General features: G+C 32.5%; 1 protein-coding gene across 4 annotated transcripts in view; it reads right to left on the reverse strand.

The window, feature by feature from the left end:
- The window catches only part of LOC143237956 (paired box protein Pax-6-like), a 62,214-nt gene that overhangs the window by 17,233 nt on the left and 23,575 nt on the right, over window positions 1–21,406 (reverse strand). For 2 of the 4 annotated variants that reach the window (XM_076477735.1, XM_076477736.1), the window contains 2 exons: window positions 8,321–8,473; window positions 4,256–4,411 (listed from right to left, as the gene is read on the reverse strand). In XM_076477735.1, the coding sequence (XP_076333850.1) occupies window positions 4,256–4,411; window positions 8,321–8,473 (309 nt within the window). Of the gene's footprint in view, window positions 1–4,255; window positions 4,412–8,320; window positions 8,474–10,999; window positions 11,938–21,406 lie in introns of those variants that run through there. The other 2 variants (XM_076477732.1, XM_076477734.1) reach the window with 2 other exon arrangements.

The following is a 21,406-nucleotide window of genomic DNA, read 5'->3' on the forward strand; positions in this document are numbered from 1 at the left end:
TCTGTAGCAGGGGAGCACAAAAGACTAAGTATACAAAGTACATAGTTGATGACGAGAACGTTATATGATTGCATATTTTAACACTGGTTGCACATTTATAATATATATTCAAGACTGATAACCTTTCTTTCCATTCTTTCGAATTATAATATTCATTATTGTACCTCCTGAAGTGTTTATAAAAAATAGCTTCGAATTAAAAGGTGTTTCTGAAATATTTTAGATCACATTTTTATCACCACGATATCTAACACGATAACAAATGTGCTAAAAGGAATAGGTCAATGTTTGAATGAGGTAGGGGTGATAGGCTAACACCTTATAACTGAACTCATATTGTCGTTTTGGTTACACTATGTGGCCAGCGTTGCCTAAGTTCTGACATCCTGTTGTTAGAAATATGTGTAACTCCGTCACTGTACTAATCTAGTAACATGACATTCCCGTGTGTTGGGTTATTATAACCAATAACTGTGACATCTAAGATAAACCAATGAAATGAAACTTAGGACAATACCATAAAACAGTGGCAGGCAAGTAATATCAGTACGTCAATTTCATGAGGAAGCTGTTCTAATCATCCTTTTTCCTTGTATTTAAAAAGAAAAATGGGTAAGCCTAAGAAAAATATACAACCGTATCTCATTAAGAATGGATTAGACTGGGCAAGAAGAACAAATTTGGGGACCGGCATGGCCAGGTGGTTAAGGCACTCGTCTCGTAATCCAAAGATCGCGGATTCGAATCCCCGTCACACCAAACATGTTCACCCTTTCAGCCGTGGGAGCGTTATAATGTGACTGTAAATCCTACTAGTTCATTGGTAAAAGAGAAGCCCACGAGTTGGCAAGGGATTGCGATCACTTCTTTAGTCTTACACTGCTAAATTAGGGACGGTTAGCAGATAGCCCTAGTGTAGCTTTGCGCGAAATTCAAAACAAAACAAACCAAGAACAAATTTATTCTAGAAAAAATGCGTGGAGTAATTTAACAATGCTGATTCTGAAATCATGGTTGGGGCCAGCCTGGCCAGGTGGTTAAGGCGTTTGATTTGTAATCCGAGAATCACGGATTCAAATCCCCGTTACATCAAACTTGCTCACCCATTCAGGCATGGAGACGTTATAATGTGACGATTAATCCCACTGTTCTTTGGTAAAAGAGTAGCCCAAGAGTTGACGGTGGGTGGTGATGACTAACTGCCTTCCCCCTAGTCTTATACTGCTAGAGACGGTTAGCGCATATAGCCCTCGTGTAGCTTTGCATACAATTCAAACCAAACCAAACCAAAATCATATTGTAAGTTACTGATCACATCTAATTTCGAGTTATGATAGAATTATTACAAAACATATTTATATATCTCTTGTTCTTGGAAATAAGTTCCATTGCCTTAAACGAGATCCAAGAAGATTCTCATGCTGCTTTAATATAGACAAGTCACGAACCAGATTATTTATCTCTTCTTGTATGATAAGATTAGGCAGCTTATGTTGAAGTACCACAAGTACAGAATTACTTGATGAAGAAGATGAAGATGAGTCCATGTTTTATTCACAGGATAACTTATATGTTTCCTAATGCATTAGTGAATGTAACACTGGAAGGTCATCCCCACGAGTTACTACTGGTATCATTGCAGATGCAAGAGCTGGATATTTAATGTATTATTTAGTTTTGCCTGAATATCCAAAAGCATTAGTCATGCAAAAATAACAGTCAGTTAAGTGATCTTTGAGCTCACACCGAATCATAAGAACTGCAAATGACATACTTGATTTTTTCTTATTCAGCTAATGTGCAAACTGTACAACACACACGTGGAATCCACTGATTCTCTTGGCACCAATTTTGCACTCAAATTGTGCTAGTTAGCTACTTTTTTAATGTGTATGGTGTTTTTTCCTCCGTGAAACTGTAACATATTTTCTATAATAATCGCAGAGGCTGTTTGGGTTATTTTTGCACTTTCGGACATCATTTAAATTTAAAGCAGCCAACATTTCAAATGATTATATAAAAATTATAAAATAATTTATTTTTACAAAACTAGAGTTTATAATATTTCAAAAACAAGGTTTATAAGAATTTGATTATATCTCAAGTATGATAGGAGAAAGAAGATAGAAGTTTGCTTTGACTGTACTGAGTAAGGCGAAGTTACCAACTGAGTTAGAGGCACATGACTCCGCCCCTTTTCTGTTCATTCTTGAGATGCTTCGAAAGTTCTAGCAATTTGAGCACGCGAGGGCTTCAAGATTCACGAGAGGGCGGAGTAGTTGAATGCGGTAAAAAATAAAGGGTTGCAATTCGTTTCAATCATAATAAAAACAAATAGCATATGTAAACAGTATATTTGGAATTTTACACCAATACAATACAGTCAATTTTTAAAATTATCAAAAAGGTACGCCTTTCACCCATTAAACTCTTCAAGTAAACTTAAATTTACTGTATAAATCTATTGTACTGAATTGATTGCATGGTGTTTCACACAGTGGTGATAAAATATGGAAATATTACAATAACTCAAAACCTAGATGCTATAAACAAAATTTGTTTACGTTTTTGAAATCAGCAACATGAAATTACTTCAAATCATTTGTTGTCCAGTGTTATTTAACATGTTTTACTTGAGATAAATATCAACGTGCAGCCTAAATCCCGGCAACATAAAGTGTTCTCTTATTTTAAACTTGTTATAGAGAAGGTTGAATATAAGTTTGTTTGTTTTGTTTTAATTTTGCGCAAAGCTACACGAGGGCTATCTCTACTAGTTGTTTCTAACTTAGTAGTGTAACACTAGAAGGAAGGCAACTAGTCATCACCACCCACCGCCAACTCTTGGGGTACTCTTTTACCAACGAACAGTGGGATTGACCGTTACATTATAACATCCCCTTGGCTGAAAGGGCGAGAATGTTTGGTGCGACGGCGATTCGAACCCGCGACCCTCATATTACGAGTCAAGTACCTTAACCACCTAGCTATGCTGGGCCTTGAAGATAAGCTCTAGGGAAAAACAGATATCTGGGATTATCGTAATGATGTTTGACACATGAAACGCTGAAATATTAATCCTTTCATGTTTATCCAACTAAATCATATTTTTTGTAACAAGTGTAATTTAATCAGTTCTCTACACAACCTGAACTAAAAACAGATAACTGAAGTATTATAATTCAACAAACTTCCTACCATCAGTCGGTCGGAAAGTTAAATAATTCAATGTAGTAAATAAAAGAATACTGCTTCGACAAGATGTATGATGTCCAAATTACTGTCGTTTGTATCCCTCGTTGTTCCACTGCTTAAACATTTTTTTAGGAAAAACTTTGATTGCTGAGGTAATGAACGTTTCCTTAATCTTTCCTTTCAAATCAGCCCTTTCATAGTTTTATTTGTCTACCACATTACTTTGATGAAAGTTATTACGCATCGTTTGAAGCTATTCAAAAGAAAAATTAAGGGAACTAAAACTGTATGAAGAACTCGAAATTCAGCAATTCTTGCAGAGCTAATGTTTTATTTCATATGCTATTATATGATTTTATATATTTTTTTAGACTTCGTAAATTCTCTAGTGATGAAAAGAAATTGATATTTTACTGTACGTAATCGCACCATTGTTTATCTACTGAAACATCCGGTGCAACTTCTTTTATTTAGAATAGAAGCTGTACATGATTTAAATATTTATATGTTTCTTTAGTACTACACAGCTTTTATGAACATGAAACTAAAAATGACTTAATTCGACCTCTTGGTAACATTTCTCTGTAAGTTGTTTATTCATTTTGTAGCTAAGCACAAAGCTACACATAGCTCTGCCAACTACGGGTATCAAAACCCACTTTCTAGCATTGTAAGTCGTTAAACATATGGTTCTATCACTGGGAGGACAGATATTAATTGTAATTAATCTCAAATACATAACCGAAGCTTAAAACAGCTTTGTATATAATATATTTATCCTGAATGCTTGCGTAGTCAATAATTTACTAGCACTTTGATATTCAGGAATGTAATATGACTTTTTTCTCTTTATTTACTTTTCAAAGTAGCTTTCAATGTAAACATTTCTTTCTTTATGTCTGAATGATCATTTTATCAAAGATGAATTAATATGAGCAGCATGTGTCCAGCACTAACAGGCTGTGCTAATTTTACCAGCAAGTTAAAACACGAATGTTGAGTGAGTTTCGGAAATAAAATATAATTCTCTATTACATATAGTACACAAAACCTCACATACCTTCTGATATAAGACGTTCCCTTATCTCCCAGGCAAATATCGTTGGATTTTCTCTCTTGTATTGTTCAATCTTCGCTACAACTTCGGGTGTCGCCACTTTTGGTTTGCTTCCACCTACTATACCCTGACGCAAAGCTCCTGTTTCGTAACATCGTCCTGTAGGAACGTATTACCAGATAACATAATTATGTAAATAACATGTGTAATTCATAATTCCACCTATTCTCCTAAAACAATTTTCTTTGTATAACATAATGTTTGTTCAAATAATTCCATAATTCTACGTTCTACAAAATAAGACTTACAAAAATGTTAACAAATGTTCCATTTTTGTTTTTATTATTTGCATCTGCTGCAACACTGTGAACTAGCTTCAAATCAAATTAAAAAGTCAAGTTATTGATTTTTCAAAGGGGTTTTTACACATTTGTAAACGATGAAATAACAGTAGATGAAATGCTAAGAAGTTTGAAGATAATATTGTTCATGAAATTCGAAACTTCCGGAATTCAAATCATCACTAGCAACAATTTAATTATACTAAAAAAGAAATTGTTTTTAACAGAAAAAAATATTAAGTAATTTACTCAATAGAAAATAATTAGATGTGTTTATTCAGTGGTATCAACAATTTTCATTAATTATCAAACATAAAACTGCACAATACACTTCTCTCCCCGCGGGTGTCAAAACATGAATTTCAGCATTATCAGTTCGAAAACTTACCGCTGAGCCAGGTACATGTAAAACATGTATGCCTATGTCTTTTATGTTTCATAAGCATATAAAACATTATGTTTTTATTTTCGACAGGAGAAAAAAATTCTATAACCTGAACAACTATAATTCAAAACTATTTAGTGTTTCGTGCTTTATAAAAGTACAATTTTACAACCGAATATACATTAGCATCATTATAGTAGAGGCAGTTACTTATCATAATATCATAGTTAGTGTTAAAAGAGAGAGTGTTGTTTTGTTTCCCAGTGGCACAGCCGTATGTCTGCGGGTTCACACTACTATAATCCAGGTTTCGATACCCGTGATATGCAGAGCACAGATAGCCCATTCTGTATTTACCTTTGTGCTTAATTACAAACAAACAAAATTTTGTTGTTTTATAAGGTATTGGCGAGAATATTTTATTGATACGACATTTGGTTTGGTTTGATGTTGTAGTTGTTGTTTTAAATAAAACACAAAGCTACACAATGAGCTATCTTTGCTCTGCCCACCATGGGTATCCCAAACCCGGTTTTTAGCGTTGTAAGTCTGCAGACATACTGCTGAGCCGCTGGGTGGCAGGTTTGGTTTGAATTACGCGCAAAGCTACATCAGAGGTATTTCTGTTAGCTGTCCCTAGTTTAGCAGTGTAAGAGCTACTCTTTCACCAACGTATAGTGGGATTGACTGCGGCATTATAACGCCCCCGTGGCTAAAAGGGCGAGCATGTTTGGTTTGACAGGGATTCAAACCCGCAACCCGCAGATCACGAATGGAGTGTCTTAACCACCTGGTCATGCCAGGGCCACACATCTGTTTAGCGAAATGTTACTTATTTCATTACTTTACACTAAAACTGGTAACTAAAACTGACAGATGGTTCAGGTACTCGACTCATAATTCGAGGGTTGTGGTTTCGAATCCCCGTCACACCAAACATGCTCGCCCTTTCAGCAGTAGGGACGTTATTATGTAACGGTCAATCCCATTATTCATTGAAAAAGGAGTAGACTAAGAGTTGGCGGTGGGTGGTGATGAGTAGCTGTCGTATCTCTAGTCTTACACTGCTAAATTAGGGACGGTTAGAGTAGATAACCCTACTGTAGCTTTGCGCGAAATTCAAACCTAAATAAGTGATGTTTTTTCTTGACACAATAATGATTAATATTTTAAAAAGAAATTAACGATAAGCGTGAAGAATTTTAGTTTTTTTTTACCAAATACGTGTGTAATTTTGACCAACATCAACAAAATTTAATGTGAGAAGTAAATCTTTAATTTCTGATGGTAAATGTATTTGCTCATACGACTTACATTTTTTTTTAATTTGCAACGTAACCTTTGTATCGACGTATAGCAATCTGCACGTAGATAATTATTTAAAGTTGTTTTATTGGATATATATAAACAAAACTCATGGCATTAGATTAGCACCAGTATTTAGTGGATCTACCCTATTTAGGGCCAAACAAAAAGCATAGTTACACACCGAATTCATTTTGTGACTCGGACTGAAGAAGCAGAAATCACACCTTTATTTAGTAAACTAGCTGTTGGCGTGAACAGATAGATACAAGGCCTTGAGTTGGAATTTTCACTTTGGAGCACCATTTACAGTTTTTTCTGATAATGTTTTCTGTAAATGTCCAGCTACCAAAATCATATCTACACTATGTTAGAAATACTACAGATAATTTTTTTTTATTTGCTGAAGTTTCAATGAAATCCAGATACCTTCACTATCCGAAAACGATGAAACTCTGGACTCGTTGGAACAAGAAAACTACGTTAGGAGAGTCAGTGCCAAATATAAGAATGTGTTGGCCCAGGAGCTAATAATTGTTGTGTGCTCTACATCCCATCTAATTTTACATAAAATAAAATTATCCCTGGGCTATGGGGCTGAGTCAGCTCTAGCTCCTACTAGGTAAGCTACTGAGGATGATAGTGTGACAGCACACATGATGTTTATCACTGTTGAGGTACCATTCTGTCTAGAGTGAGGAAAGGCTTCCATCTGTTGCTGGTATTGGACCACATTTGCACCTGTCCTGCAACAGTAACGTCCATTTTAATAGGGGTTAGTTTTCACCCTTTTCCTAACAGCTCGCAGAATTCATTCTGTAGGTTTTGGGCGCTTGAATTACGCAAAGCCTGTTGTTTCCGATGTGACTGAAACTGTCCTGTGATCCTCCTCACTGTAGACAGCGGCTTAGGAAGTGACCTAGTAATTATCCTCGATTTGACCACCCTCCCATTATTTGACTTTGAGTCATCGTACGAATGAGCTCATACCAACTATATACTTGTGTTTATGCATCCGAGTTATTAGCATATGATGTCAAAGAGACCGCAGATTTGTCTCTATAGGGTATTTATTTACTTATTGGTAGGCTGTGAGTCACACTGACTGTGCATCAGTTGGACAGTTGTGTAAGAACGTGTACTACATCAGTATCTATGGATTTGTTGAATGTATCTTTGCTGTGACAAAGTTAAACAAGATACCATTTGAATTATGTGGAGGAAAAACAAACTGTTTTTGTCTTCTCCAACTAAATATTACGAACATAATTGATTTTTGACCTTAATACTTGAATAAAGCTTGAAAACAGGGTAAGTAATATGATATAGTAAATGTGGAACGTTATTTATTTAGGCTCTTTTATGCTCTGTCCCGCTAAAATATTTCGTTTGAATAATCTCAATATATTCTGGTACAATGGATTGGACATTGTTGGTATTGCATTAAAAATTAATCAGGAAAACTCCAGAAAAATAAGTTTTTGAAGGTGATACACTTGATAAATAACGTAAATATTATTTTTAATTGGCATTTGTAAATATCGAGACTTTAGAGATGCATATTAAGACAACTCATTTACTATAGAATTTTGTTAATATGACTTTAGATCAAATGGTGTTGAAATAATTGGAATGGAGCTCAAATAGACAAATAGCTGAGAAAGTTAAGCAATTAATATAGTAAACAGAATCTAGCGACAAGTCGTTAGTATGTGTGACTAGTGTGAGTTATTTATTTTATTATCAGTTTTTCGTTGTGCTATTCTAGTTCACTACAATTAGAATTTGTTTAATTACTGGAAAGAGTTTTCCTGAAAATGGGTCTCTAGAATAAGAAAGTAAGAAGTACATACTAAGATAATCTAATGCTCATCTTCAATGAAAATATGAGATTCGTTGCTCGGCATCATCATGTTAATTGTTTCGCTACTGGTCTTCAGAGCTGTAAGTCATAGAGGTTTAAGAATATACATAGCAAAAGAAAGAAAGGAAATTTAACTGGTAGTTATTACTTTAAAAGCGACTTATATAACTTACCTAGTATTTTTGAAACTGTATTTTGGGACATTAGGAGATGTCGTACAAAATCATATGGTTGCAAACTGTATGGTGTCATTTCTGTAGCGAAATTACGAGTTGGAGCTAGAGTCTCCCCACGATGAGAGTTGAAATATATTGGACTGTTGTGGCCTGTACAAATAAAGATTTATAATACATTTTATTTATTAAAGTAAATGTTTTATTTTAAGCTACTACATAATGAATGTGCCGTAAAATACAGTCTGGATCTCTTTACTAATGTCATACTAGCAAAAATATTTTTATCAAGTATTATAGCCAACAACTATTCTTACATTTGTTTCGCCAAGCTTAAATTAACCAAAAATTTAACAAAATAGATTAAAATGCCTGGTTCCACCAATTTTGTAATTATTGAAATTTACCAAATACCGGCAATTTCAAGAATTAAATATATAATAACTGATTTGTTTTTTGTTAAGTATATATATTAAAACACTTTCCCTGATAAACATACGTTTTAAAAACTGTTAGAAATGTAAAAAATATTACACTTGTTTTCTTATTTATATTATAAAGAAAAAAACATATTTATTATATGTGTTTGTATGTAATTATTATTATTATTTTTATCTCACGAGTATTCCACCAAAGATGTTATTTACGACGAGCCAGACTACCTTACATACACTGTGTTGTGTATATTTTAACAACTACACTAACATGAGTCGATAATATATTAAGTTTCTTCATGATCATCTCTTCAGATTAACACAGAACAATCGACTCATACAAGGTTAGGATTACAAAAGAACAATAGAATATCATGCAGACAATGTAGTTATGATTAGTCCTCAAATTATTATCTGAACCTACTCTAACTTCAGCATGGAAATGAACCCTATCAACACTTGATGTCTCACTTTTTACAAAATATTCTATTTATTTAAAACGATATGTAAATTTTAACAATTGAACATGCAAATAAAATTCACCATTAAAAACTTTTAGCAAAATATAAGTAGCCATCATTGCTAAAATTGGATTAATAATCTAATGTCATTAAGGTAATTTACTACTCCAAATACAGTATCTTCAACATCAGGCCTATGGGTCATCCAGTCGAAGTTAAGCTTTTCCGGAAACATAGTGCTATAAGTGAGACTTATTTATATAATAAAACTGAAATGGCTTACTTTATAGAGAAATTCGGAAATCTCTCATAAAGCAGAAGCTGTTATATTAGTAATGGTATGGATATATTACCACATAACGTATGATTTGATTTCTTTATTCTTAAACTGTTAATAAACATGATTCTATTAGCTTCATTCCTTCAGAATACTAGTTTATTGTTGTACGAAGCACAAAAGAAAAACATTAAATATATATATATTTACAATTATTATTTAACGTTATTTTATCTTTTTAGTGTATTATACTTAATAATTTAGTTACCCTGTGGTGCAGCAGTATGTCTGCGGACTTACACCTCTCGAAACCGGGTTTCGATACATGTGGTGGGCAGAGTACAGCTAGCCTGTTGTGTAACTTTGACTTTAATTCCAGACTAAACTTAATAATTTGAGCTTAGTTATCATTCAACTTTATTATTATTACTTCAAACATCACACTTAAAGTATTGAAGCAAATGTTACTGATGTTGTGTATTCTGTTTGTTGTTAATTAAAAATCTGTTAGAAAAAAATATCGGTAAGTTTGACCATTTAAAGCTGTTGCAACATTCACAGTTATAATCAAAATAAGATCACAAGTAATAAAAACGAACTCTGTAAATGTGATAATTTCAATAAATATGTAAAGATATATATTTTGTGAAAACAATGACAGCAATAACTTGTTGAAACATGTGACCATCCAAAATGGTATATTGTAATTTATTTATAGCAAGTTCAGTAGGCTTACTGAATAAAATAACATATGAACTAAAGTTCATTTTTGGCTTCATGTGTAATTCAATTAAAGTAGTGAAACTAAGAATACGCATAAAAATGTTGACATTTTATCTACGTAATAATTATATACGGTTACATACGACACTACATTAATATTTCTTTGAATGTATACTTCAACTTGCTAATGCGTCTTTGACAACACACGAATACCTTATAAGCTCAATAATTATAATGAGACATAATTTAGGCTTAAATACGTATACCTCTTACAAACTGCATGCAAAATAATATTGATAAGATAAAAATAATTTAATAATAACATTAATAACTACATATATTATACGGAAACAGCCGTACAAGAGAATCCAGAAAAATGCGATTATCTCCTGAATGTATAATCTCCATTACCTATGTTTTATGCATGATAGGACTTAATAATTAGAAATATAGCAGGTTATTTCAAACAGCACAGACCTCCAAATGCTTTTTACTTTTATCATGAATTTCGTATTATATCCATTATAACAGTCAGAATAAATACTTTTCCTCATTCCCCGTGTATATATATATTACTTTTATTTAAACAGGTTTGATTATGAACTTTCTTAAAGTTAAACTAAAGAAACTGTAATTAATGCTGATGTTAACTAGATTTCAAGATGTCTCGAAACAAAAGGGTTGAAAAATATATACAAAATTACAGCACAAAACAAACAATGGATTTATAGATAATATCGTTTAAATCGCTGCTTCGAACTTTTCCAATAAAAGTATTCTCTACCTGACAATATTGATGACGTTGTTAAATGTGGAAATGTTGACGATGTGGGTGGTGATATTCTATTTGCCGAAACATACGCTCTAGACGAAACGTCACTTTGATGCTGCGGCGAAACGACGGTCTGTGTGAAATGCACCATCTTGTCGTTGCTTCTCGAAAACGTTCGAGATGAAGAAGGCGTAACAGGATGGCCTAAGGAGTGACCACTGGTTGACTTCACATCTCTGGTCGAAACTAGGGTGGAGTGCTTTGGAATAGTCAAGTCCATTAACCTTGAGGTTTGAGGCAAAATTCTGTTGTGTCGTGTAAATCAGAGGATACTCAAAGTTCAAAGTTTGTTACTTATAAGTTCTAGCAGTGAATTATCGTGGCATCCTTATTTACGCTAAAACAATCAGTCCAGCTTCAGGTGAAAAGTTTTAGCTAATGTTATTCTGAAATCTGATTAAAACAGGTCTGTTTTTCTGAGCAGATATTCGAATAATCAGTTTTTTCTAAAGCCGTTAATATGTGCGTTCCATTTAGTTATTCCTTCGTTGTCGCTGCAATTTTAAAAGGAACTGTAGAGTGTTTAAGGCCGTCCATCGTCCAAGTTCCTTCGGTTCAGTGATTCGCATCTACTGTGAAGTCGAGTATGTAAAGAGAAACCAGTAGCAAGCTCGGTTTTCGTGCTGCCTTATACGCCCCAAGGCGAAGGGACTAAGTGGTGATGGTTATGTATTACAGGGACTTGTTTGGATGGCCGTGTTCAGTTAACCTGTGGCGAATTACTTGACAAACAAACACCCAGGTAGCCCTAAAGCTGCTACAATAACAGTCCCCTCCTTCGTGCGTACCTCAAAGGCTTATAAATGTTTGACACCTTAACTTCACCTAGTGTAGTGATGGATGCAAATGAAGTACCATAAAAAACACATGCAGCTGCTCGATTTATGAACTAGGTATCTGTTAGACTGCACAAAACGAACAAATACAGATATATGAAACATTTATCAATATACTTAGATACAGGAGTTGTGTTACGTTAAAAATTACTTGTTTGCTTTAATAAAACTAATGTTTGATATTTCTGATAATGCTTTTATATTTTTAACTACATTACTACTAATAACAATATTTCATGAATAACATTTAGAATAATAACATTTTGTTCTCCCTAACATAATATAACGATAATAAATCGAAATGTTATTTCAGTTTTTTATACATACTGAAATAGTACAGCTTTCACGTATTTATGAAATTTGCAAGTTTTCATTTGTTGATGTGGTTCGATTAAAAGAAAGCGTTGCTTTTTTATTTCTGAGCATACCCGATCTTTTTGTTCAATTAGTAGCCAGTTTAAAATCAAATTTACTTTAAAGGATTTAACTGTTAGTCACTACCGGTTTTCACTTTGATTTCTATTAAACCACACAATGATCACACTTAATCTAAATTCACCATTATTACTGTAGTAACCAAAGTTATCAGCTCAAGACTACTTGATTAGTTTTTATTTTAACCTTTAAACATGAATGAGACTAAACATTAATTGCAATTGACAATAGATTAACAGGGATATTTTGAACATATATTTTTGTATTTTAAATTTATGACAAAACTATTAAGATTCTCTGCCGCAGTTCCTAATTTTAAACTGCTGACTAGAGGGAAAGCAGCTAGTCAGCACCATGTTACCACCTACCATCCAAGTTAAGGGTTTTTGGTGTCACTCTTGTGGCGCATTCTGTTGTTAGTTTGCAGGAAATGTTTTGTGGTATCACACCGATTCAAAATCGGTCCGCGAGCTCCGAGATCCAGAGTTATACCACAGGGCCAATCCGCGCCCCTTATACTAATTTTCTTTTCCTCGTAAATGAATATATTCTGTAAGACCGTGGACTATGTTCTAGACATCCATTTACTTAATAACATATGACAGAGTAAAAATAAAAATCTAATACGTGTGGAAAACTTGGTACCATCTGTGTTGTTATGTTATTGTAGGTATTTTTGCCAGTGACAATATGTCTTCCTTTTGTAAGTAGCGTAAACAATCAGATATACTTTACAAACAGAACTTTGGCAAGGATAGCGTCTGAACATGCCTCTCTATCAGTTAAAATTAAAACGAAGAATCCAAAACTGCATAATGTTCTATAAATGTTCCTATTAACGTAAATAAGATGTAAATTTATTTGCTAAAATTAATTATCAGACTTTTATTATTAAACTTAAAAGCATTTTAAGAGCAAGTATTATGAAACACGATCACTAAAGCGTGTTTAATAAAATATAAGTTAAACGACTCCAAAAATTATAAAATATATTACATAATTAATTAACTCGTCCAAAGTTCGTGATTCTATAAAATCTACACAACACATTATTGAAACTATTGAAGTAATAATTTATGAATATCGTTATACGAATAGAAATGTATTACACCTCCTAACAACGTTGATTATTACTATAGTTACATGATAATTAATAAAAAAAAACTTGCTAATATTTAACGATTTTTCTTACTATAATACCATGGTATCTATAAGAAATTTGTTTAAGTTAGTCATATATAATTCATATATTTAACATCCACTGAAGAAATTATAGATAAGTGTTTATGTTCAAATAACTTATGTCTACAGATACGTATTCATAACCCATGATGCTTGCCAGTTTCTAGATACACTTGTAAGAAAAAACTGGATGAAAACAATTATCTCAATATATAATTCTTTACATGAAAAGTTGGTTTCACAATAAATTTGTGGTGCAGTTTCCAGTAAAACTGGTCGATGTTCGCTTTTGTATAATGGTAATATCTTAAATTATGCTCAACTTAAGCGACTTCATATTACTCGTTTTGTTAATAACCCATAACAAAATCAAAGGAAGGTACAAGCCTGAGATTTATAAATCTAGAAATAATGTATTATCTAAGTTTTTTTTGTTTTTTTTTGGCGAAGATGAAAAGTTCAAATCACATTGTAATTGTAAGGGAAACAGTGAAAAATAATACTAAACTTGGACTAAACAGTCACATGTCTGCATACGCAGTTAATATGTAGATCTTAGACACGAACGGTTTCTCTCAACCAACTAATTTTAATCTATAGAACATCAAGAATGTTAAAGAAGTTCAATAGAGTAACAAATACAGATGTTGGAGAATGATAAATGAAACAAAGTAATATTACTGTCTCAATACAAGCTTAGCACGGACGGCAATGACTGCAATATTATTAAAGATTTTTTTTTAGATAAATACTTTAGTAGAATAGACGTAAACACGCAAGAATGATCTGTAGTTTTTGTGTAAATAACGAGTGAAGCTTTCAATGACTTTCTAACGTGACGTTGGTGATTTCGAAAGAATGAAAAGGCATAACTCTTATATGTCAGCCGAATAGTCAATTATGTCAGTTAATCGTTTCTATCAGACACTTTTAAAAAGACACCAGACCCGAAACACGAGTTTTTATTCCGTTCACTTATTTCTTCATCTGTAATTTAACATAAATATGGGCTTCAGAGTTATAATTACATTTAACAAAGAAATAAAACCAACTCCATCATTGTCCTTCATATCCTTTGGATCCAAACATTTACTATTGTGATCAGGCATTATAATTGGTGGGAATAAAAGATTTGGTTCAGAATTCTAACTCTAATACTCTTATAACACAGGGGTGATGTTTTCTCAACTTGGAGGTTTCTTCGTTTAGTAATTATTTTATATATTATATCATTTCCTAAAATATTTCTTCTAAATATATTTGATGGTGGAATAGTGGTACCTCATAAAACAACAAATAAACTAAAACTAAGTTTTCTTTTTAGTGTAAAGGTTAAATAAGCTAAAACTAAGTTTCCTTTTTAGTGTAAAGTTTCATTAAAAAAAGGGTGTGTAACTAATAATCATTTCTGAAAACTTAGTTCGCGAGTACAGAATATATGGCATGTGAAAAAAATTGAACCTATATGAATATCTCATGACTTTCTAAAGATGCAGGTAAAAGCTGTACAAAATATTAAAGATAAAAGAAAGAAAAAAGATAAGATTTATAATCTCTTAGACAAGATGGTGCCACTGGGCCTTTTCCTTCATTATCTTAGTATTTACGGCATAGTTCAAAGGTATACGTTCACAAAAGAATAAAATCTAAATCTCTGCGTTAACATAGGTTTCCCAAGATAATAAAATTCAGCCACTAGACCTTCCAAAAGTTACACACGTTCCTAAACTAGACTTAAAAATAATAAGAAAAAAAGAACGTTTAAACAGATGTATTTGAGAATTAAAAATGTCAGTTTTTAAACACTTATTAAAATTATTCTGATTATGTAGAGGAACAGTCCACTATTTGTTTTTTGTTGATCTTGTGATTAATTCTCGTTTCAGTCATTGCTTATTTCAACTTGAACACTTTGTCAAAGTGGAGATACTGATCAAGTAATTTCAAATGCCTGTCAAAATTACTGGCAGATGAAATTTATAATTCATGACCATGGATTAATTGGACGGCAACCGTACTACGACATTTATAAACTTTACCGGTTCACTGAAGTAAGATTCTGGACTAGATTACGAAAGGTAAAAGTAATCTTAGGTAGTAAAGAAACAATTTTATCTTTTAGGCTCACATAAAACAGACTATAAAACTGCATTAAATGTAATGACACGAACCTGCTCTTTCAGACCATGAGTAAATAAGGGAGTTTTATGAAGGGTAATCCTTATTCCTTAGACTATAAACATTTGCTTTACCTTCTAGCAGTAACAGAACGGTCAGCGATTATTGATTAAGGGTTAAATAACAGGGAATAGAATTTAACAGTTGAGAGTTTGTGTTTGATTAAATATTTCCAACGACAGGTGATTCCTGTGTTAAAATTTGTAATTATCTTTATCAGTTTCTGTGTAAAACTAGTGCAATTTTCTTACTATGTAGAAATAATTATTAGAACTCTTTTATTATTTGTCTGTGATATATCGACAGTACTGTAATTTGCGAAGATTAAAATGTAATTATTAGTTAATTTATTTAAGAAACTAACTTCTGCTGTCTAGTTAAAAAATTCAGGACGACACAAAGTTTGAGCAGGTATGCATAGTGATCATTTTTAGAGCTTAAAGTGAATTATTACAGGTATAGCTGAAGTTTTCACCAATAAATATGTGGCTTTTTTGTTGAAATAGTGTAAACTATTTGAAACAATATGAAGTCTTAGTTTAATATGCAGAATGGTATTTAAGATTGAAGTTTAGCAAAATATTCATTATATATATATATATCTACAGGTACAGCTATACTTATTTAAAAACAAATGTTTGAAGCCTATGATTTTTATTTGTCCGTACACTTGTCATTTTTACTAAATGTCTAATTATAATCTTAACAAATCCAAAATATAGAGATTTTCAGTGAATTACAACTGTTTGCCTTTAAGAAGACAGTAAGTAATGATCCCAATAATATCGGGATGGTCACCTTTATCGCAATTTTGGTTAACTCAACGAGATCCGGTAATTATTACGACCTAGAGACACTTTTGTTGTTTTCCGAACCATTTTAGGACAAAATAACTGTAACGTATTGTTTCATTATTGTGTTGGTAATGGCTCTTGATATTGTGGGATAGACACATGTGTCAATGATATTGGGCTACAATATGCAGAAAAAAAAAGGACTCAATTTCCCTCACATAAATGTTCTTCACACTGTTACATCATCACTAACATATTGCACAAACAGAACAACATCGTAATAGTTAAATGTCTCGTGAGATATTTTCGACATCTAGACTCCAGTGTCAGTATAAAAAAAGTAAAACATGATTCATAGACCTTATTACACAATTACAATATTTATTATCCGTAGTGTATGCTGTAAACATCACTGATACCGTAATATAAGTAAGAGGTATTCGGATAAATTATTAGTTGTCATGTGGCAATTCTTGTTACGCCTTTCGTGTGATACAGCTTGGCACAGTCTGATTCTGACCACTGATAAAGAAAACACTCAAGTATGACACAGACGATACGAATATCTATGAAAATCTGGTTGCACTTTAATCTTGTACAATCGTTCTTTCTTTCCTTTTTCCAGCCTCTAATAGTTGTTGGCTATATTAATTAATACACTAGGAGAAGTATTCTCTTTTCATTGATAGCACTAGTTCATTATAACAATTGATATCTTTGAATTATTTAAGTAATAATTCTTGATAAAGACCCTCCTGTCAGACGGATACTGAATACAAGGTCCTTCTGAAACCACTCCTCTTATTCACTGTTTTCAGTACTATGCGCAGAAAAAAACGTGCGCTTGTAGCGAGATCATATTAACTTGTAAATGATAAGACGAGGTTGTGAAGAAACATGAAAGTTATAATATATTGCTCTATAGTCGGCATATTTATCAACCCACAAAGTGTCTACAAAGAAACTATTAGTTAAAACCATTAATATCTTCAAACCGTCAGTTATAGTAGCAACTAAGTTTGTTTGTTTGTTTAAAGTTAATCATAGTGATACACAAAGGACTATTTGTACTGTGTTCACCGTGGGTATCAAAACCCGGTTACTAGTATTGTAAAGTCCGCAGACATACCGCTGTGCTACTAGGGGGCAAGCTATACAAAGGACTATCTGTGCTCTGCTCACAACAGGTATCGAAACGCGGTTTCTAGCAGTATAGTTTCAAAGACATACCACTGTTCCACTGGAGGGCTACAACTAAGTATTACTGAAAGAATGCTTTAAATAAAAGTGTCGTTTAAGAAAGTTTGGACAAAACATTTAGAGGGTTAACAAATGTGGCAGGCGTTTAGTGTAAGTTCTGATATTTTCAATCAGCATATCTACTTTGTTCTTAATTGAAGCAACTACTAGTATGCATTCTATATATATTGTTTAATGAGGTTTGTAAAATTATACTCACTGACATGTAGTTTGTTCAAACAATCATAATCACATTATTGAAATATAAAGAATAAAAATAAATTGAAATAATTTTAGTTTATGAGTGAAACAGTTTAGTATCCAGCGTGACCTTATCCATACATTCTGTATAAAATATATGATTTTTTATATGTCTCTGGTGATATTTTGTTCTCATAGGGCAAGTAATTTTTAAGTTTTGTCTGGTTTAGTTAGTTTTGAATTTCCTTCAAAGCTACCGGAGGGCTGTTTGCGCTAGTCATCCATAACTTAGAAGTGATAGATTAGATGGAAGGTAGCTAAACATCCCCAATCACCGTTAACTCTTGAGATACTGTTTATCATTGAACAGTGAGATTGGCCATACCATTGTAGCGCTCATAACGTAAAGGGCGAGCATGTTTTGTGACTCGGATTTGAATCCGCGATTAACAAATTTCGTGCCGATTGTCCTAACCACTAGGCATAGATTTTAAAATATTATTAGTTTTTATACAAGATTTTTTATACTCACCTAGAATTTCAAAAGAAGAAAAAATTAATATCACCAGTTTTGTGAATACTATTGTCGTAATAATACGTTATTACTTAAATAAATGTATTAATATGAACCTAGGAAATATGAATAAGATGTACACGAAGAAAGAAAATGAAACTGCAAGACTTAAAAATACAGTTTTCATTAATGTTTTGAAAATGTAATTATGTGATTAATCCAAAATTAAAGGAAAACACAGCAAGAAACTCATTTTACTTGAAAAAGTCGAAGTAATATTGCTTTAGTGTAAAACTGAGATATATATGTAATATAATAGAGATTTCTGTTTATTTGTTATTAAGCACAAAGCTGTGTTAAGCTCGCCACGAGTATCATAACCCATTTTGTAGCAATGTAAGCTCATAGAGATACTGCTGAGCCACCAGGATGAGACAAAATCGTTTGTTATTAACCACAAAGTTACACTTTACGCTTTCTGTTCTGTGCCTGCTACGAGTATTAAAAGCTGATTTTTAGTGGTATGGTATAAAATAGAGAAAGGCAAATGAATTTTATAATGAGATAAAATGGAGATATTTTTAGAGAAAATACTGTGTTGTAGTCTTAAAATAATACTCTTATTAAACTAATAAGTGAAAACGTGTAACTAGCTACATGATTAGAATACGCAAATGAGAGATGGAAAAATTAAATAAATAAAAATAATAGCAGGTCAATTGGTTAAATAAAAGTAAGTTACATCTATAAATATTGTTCTGGAAAAAATATAAATTTGAAATATTCCTTGTCAATGTTTAAACCGTTTGCACTCTCTTTAGCTGTGAAGTAACTGCTCTCTTTGAAACTATATCTCATATCAAAATGCATTTTATCAACTTTATCAAGTATCTTTAAATACGATGCAATAGTGCCAAAAGAATATAAAGTAAGAAAATGATATACCCATGAGTTAATTAACCGTATGTTAATTTTATTTGCTGATTACTTTGTTGAAAAATTATAATACATAAATAATAATTTATTTCCTTATTTAAAATCAAATTTAAGATTATCACATCTTGTGATGTTGAACTAGTGATGTGAATATACTAAGTCATCTACGATTTTTAACTGATAAGCTTGAGGGAAAACAATCACTCAGTAGCATTCATAACCAACTCTTGGTCTACTTTGACCGAATAGTTGAATTCTACCAATTAATTTTATAGTACATCCACAGCCAAAAGGTGTGGACCTCACTTTTATGGCAAAGAGGTGCGAACCACGAATCCTCTAAACATAGTATTGTGAGATCCTGAGTCACTAAAGTTAGTATTTATGGCATGCAAAAGTCTTCTGAAATTTTAACTTATTTTACTTGTAATTTTCTTATATACTGTAGTTAACTGGGAGCAGTTATTGGAATTGTTTTAAATGCATGTCTAACATTTAAGATAAAATTTTAATACTTTTAGTTCGTCATTGCGTGAAGAAAAAGCATCAAAAGAGGAACTGCATACATTAGGAACTTAAGTTAATGGTAATGGTTGACTGGATTATGTTGAAATGATTCACATTATAGCTTTGGTTAGTTCTTAATGCAAATACTTGTATATTTTCAATTAACCATCAGTTTATCTTCAGAACAATAAAATTTGTATTTGCAAAGTTACGTATATTTCCATACGGTGATTTATGTTAATGTGTATGTTTGGTCCATATAAATGAGCATAATTTAGCAAGCTAATCAAAGTAAATGTTTGCACAGTTGAAATAAAAATTCACGAACATATTTTTCTCAGCAGGTTACCTACAAAGAAGAGTCTTGTTTAGCGTATCTAAACCATTATTTTACCTAAGTCATTGTGTGTAACCGCAGATAAGTGGCTAATTGTTGGGCCCATTACCACGAAACCTGTCATGTATCGTTAGGTACTCTTGAAGATCAACTTCGAGGGTTGGCAGATGGAGTTAAGCCCCCTATGTCAGCTACTTGAAGGTACCTATCTCTTTCTCTTGCATTAAATGAGAACACAAGCTAATATTTGTTTGCTTGTTTGTTTTTATTTATAGGAAAACCACTAAGGCTATTTGTTTTAGTCCTTAATTTTTAGCTCCCAACCAGAGGAAAAGCAGCAGTTTGGCAGTCAATACCCACTGCCAACATTTGCACTACTTTTCTTTTATCAACGCATAGTGAGATTGACGGTAATATTATAATTCCAACACAACTTTAAGGGTAAGCATTTTTGGCGCCATGTTTTGATCTCACAGTCTGCAGATTGCTTGTCGAGTGTTCTAACTACCGAGTGCGTCAGCTAATAAGCTATTAACTATCTTACACGTTTCTGTTTTAAGATATGACCATATCAATAAAAACTAAAGCTGTCTGAAGCAGTCTAGATGTTGTCATCATGTTAATTTATTCATTGTTTTTGTCTACAATATATTTCATCATTTTTATGTTGTATTTTTCAAATTAATATGCTGTTTAATATGGCATTAATCAGAAATTGAAATTATAGCTTTAGAAACTGGCATAAAATTTTATTTGAAAGTTAACAGCAGATTCTGTGAAATGGTTATAGCTAATTATCGGTCCCATAAGACCGTATGTTTCGTAGAGTTTAAGAAAGCTCTTTCAGATATTATGATGTACCAATAAAAAATATATATTTCATGAAAAAACAGTTCCGAAAACGTCTAGTCACTGTGTCATTTTGTTATTTTTTATTCATTTTGTTTTGTGTCGACAAAATATTTTTCATGAAAGAGGTTCTTCAGAGAAATTATGCTGCGAAAGTTGATTAGTATTAACCCACCGAACAACACTGGCATCAAATAATTGAATTTTTCTTCAGATTTGTTCTTAAATATTCAAAAGTAAAACAAATAGAACAGAGTTAGTTAAAGTATGGTTATTCGTTTTGTCCTCAGACCGGAATGACCATGTGGTTAGGAAGCTTGACTCACAATCTGAAGGTCGCGGTTTTGAATT

This window comes from Tachypleus tridentatus, chromosome 13 (genome assembly GCF_004210375.1).
Source record: "Tachypleus tridentatus isolate NWPU-2018 chromosome 13, ASM421037v1, whole genome shotgun sequence".
NCBI classification, from domain to species: Eukaryota; Metazoa; Arthropoda; class Merostomata; order Xiphosura; family Limulidae; genus Tachypleus; species Tachypleus tridentatus.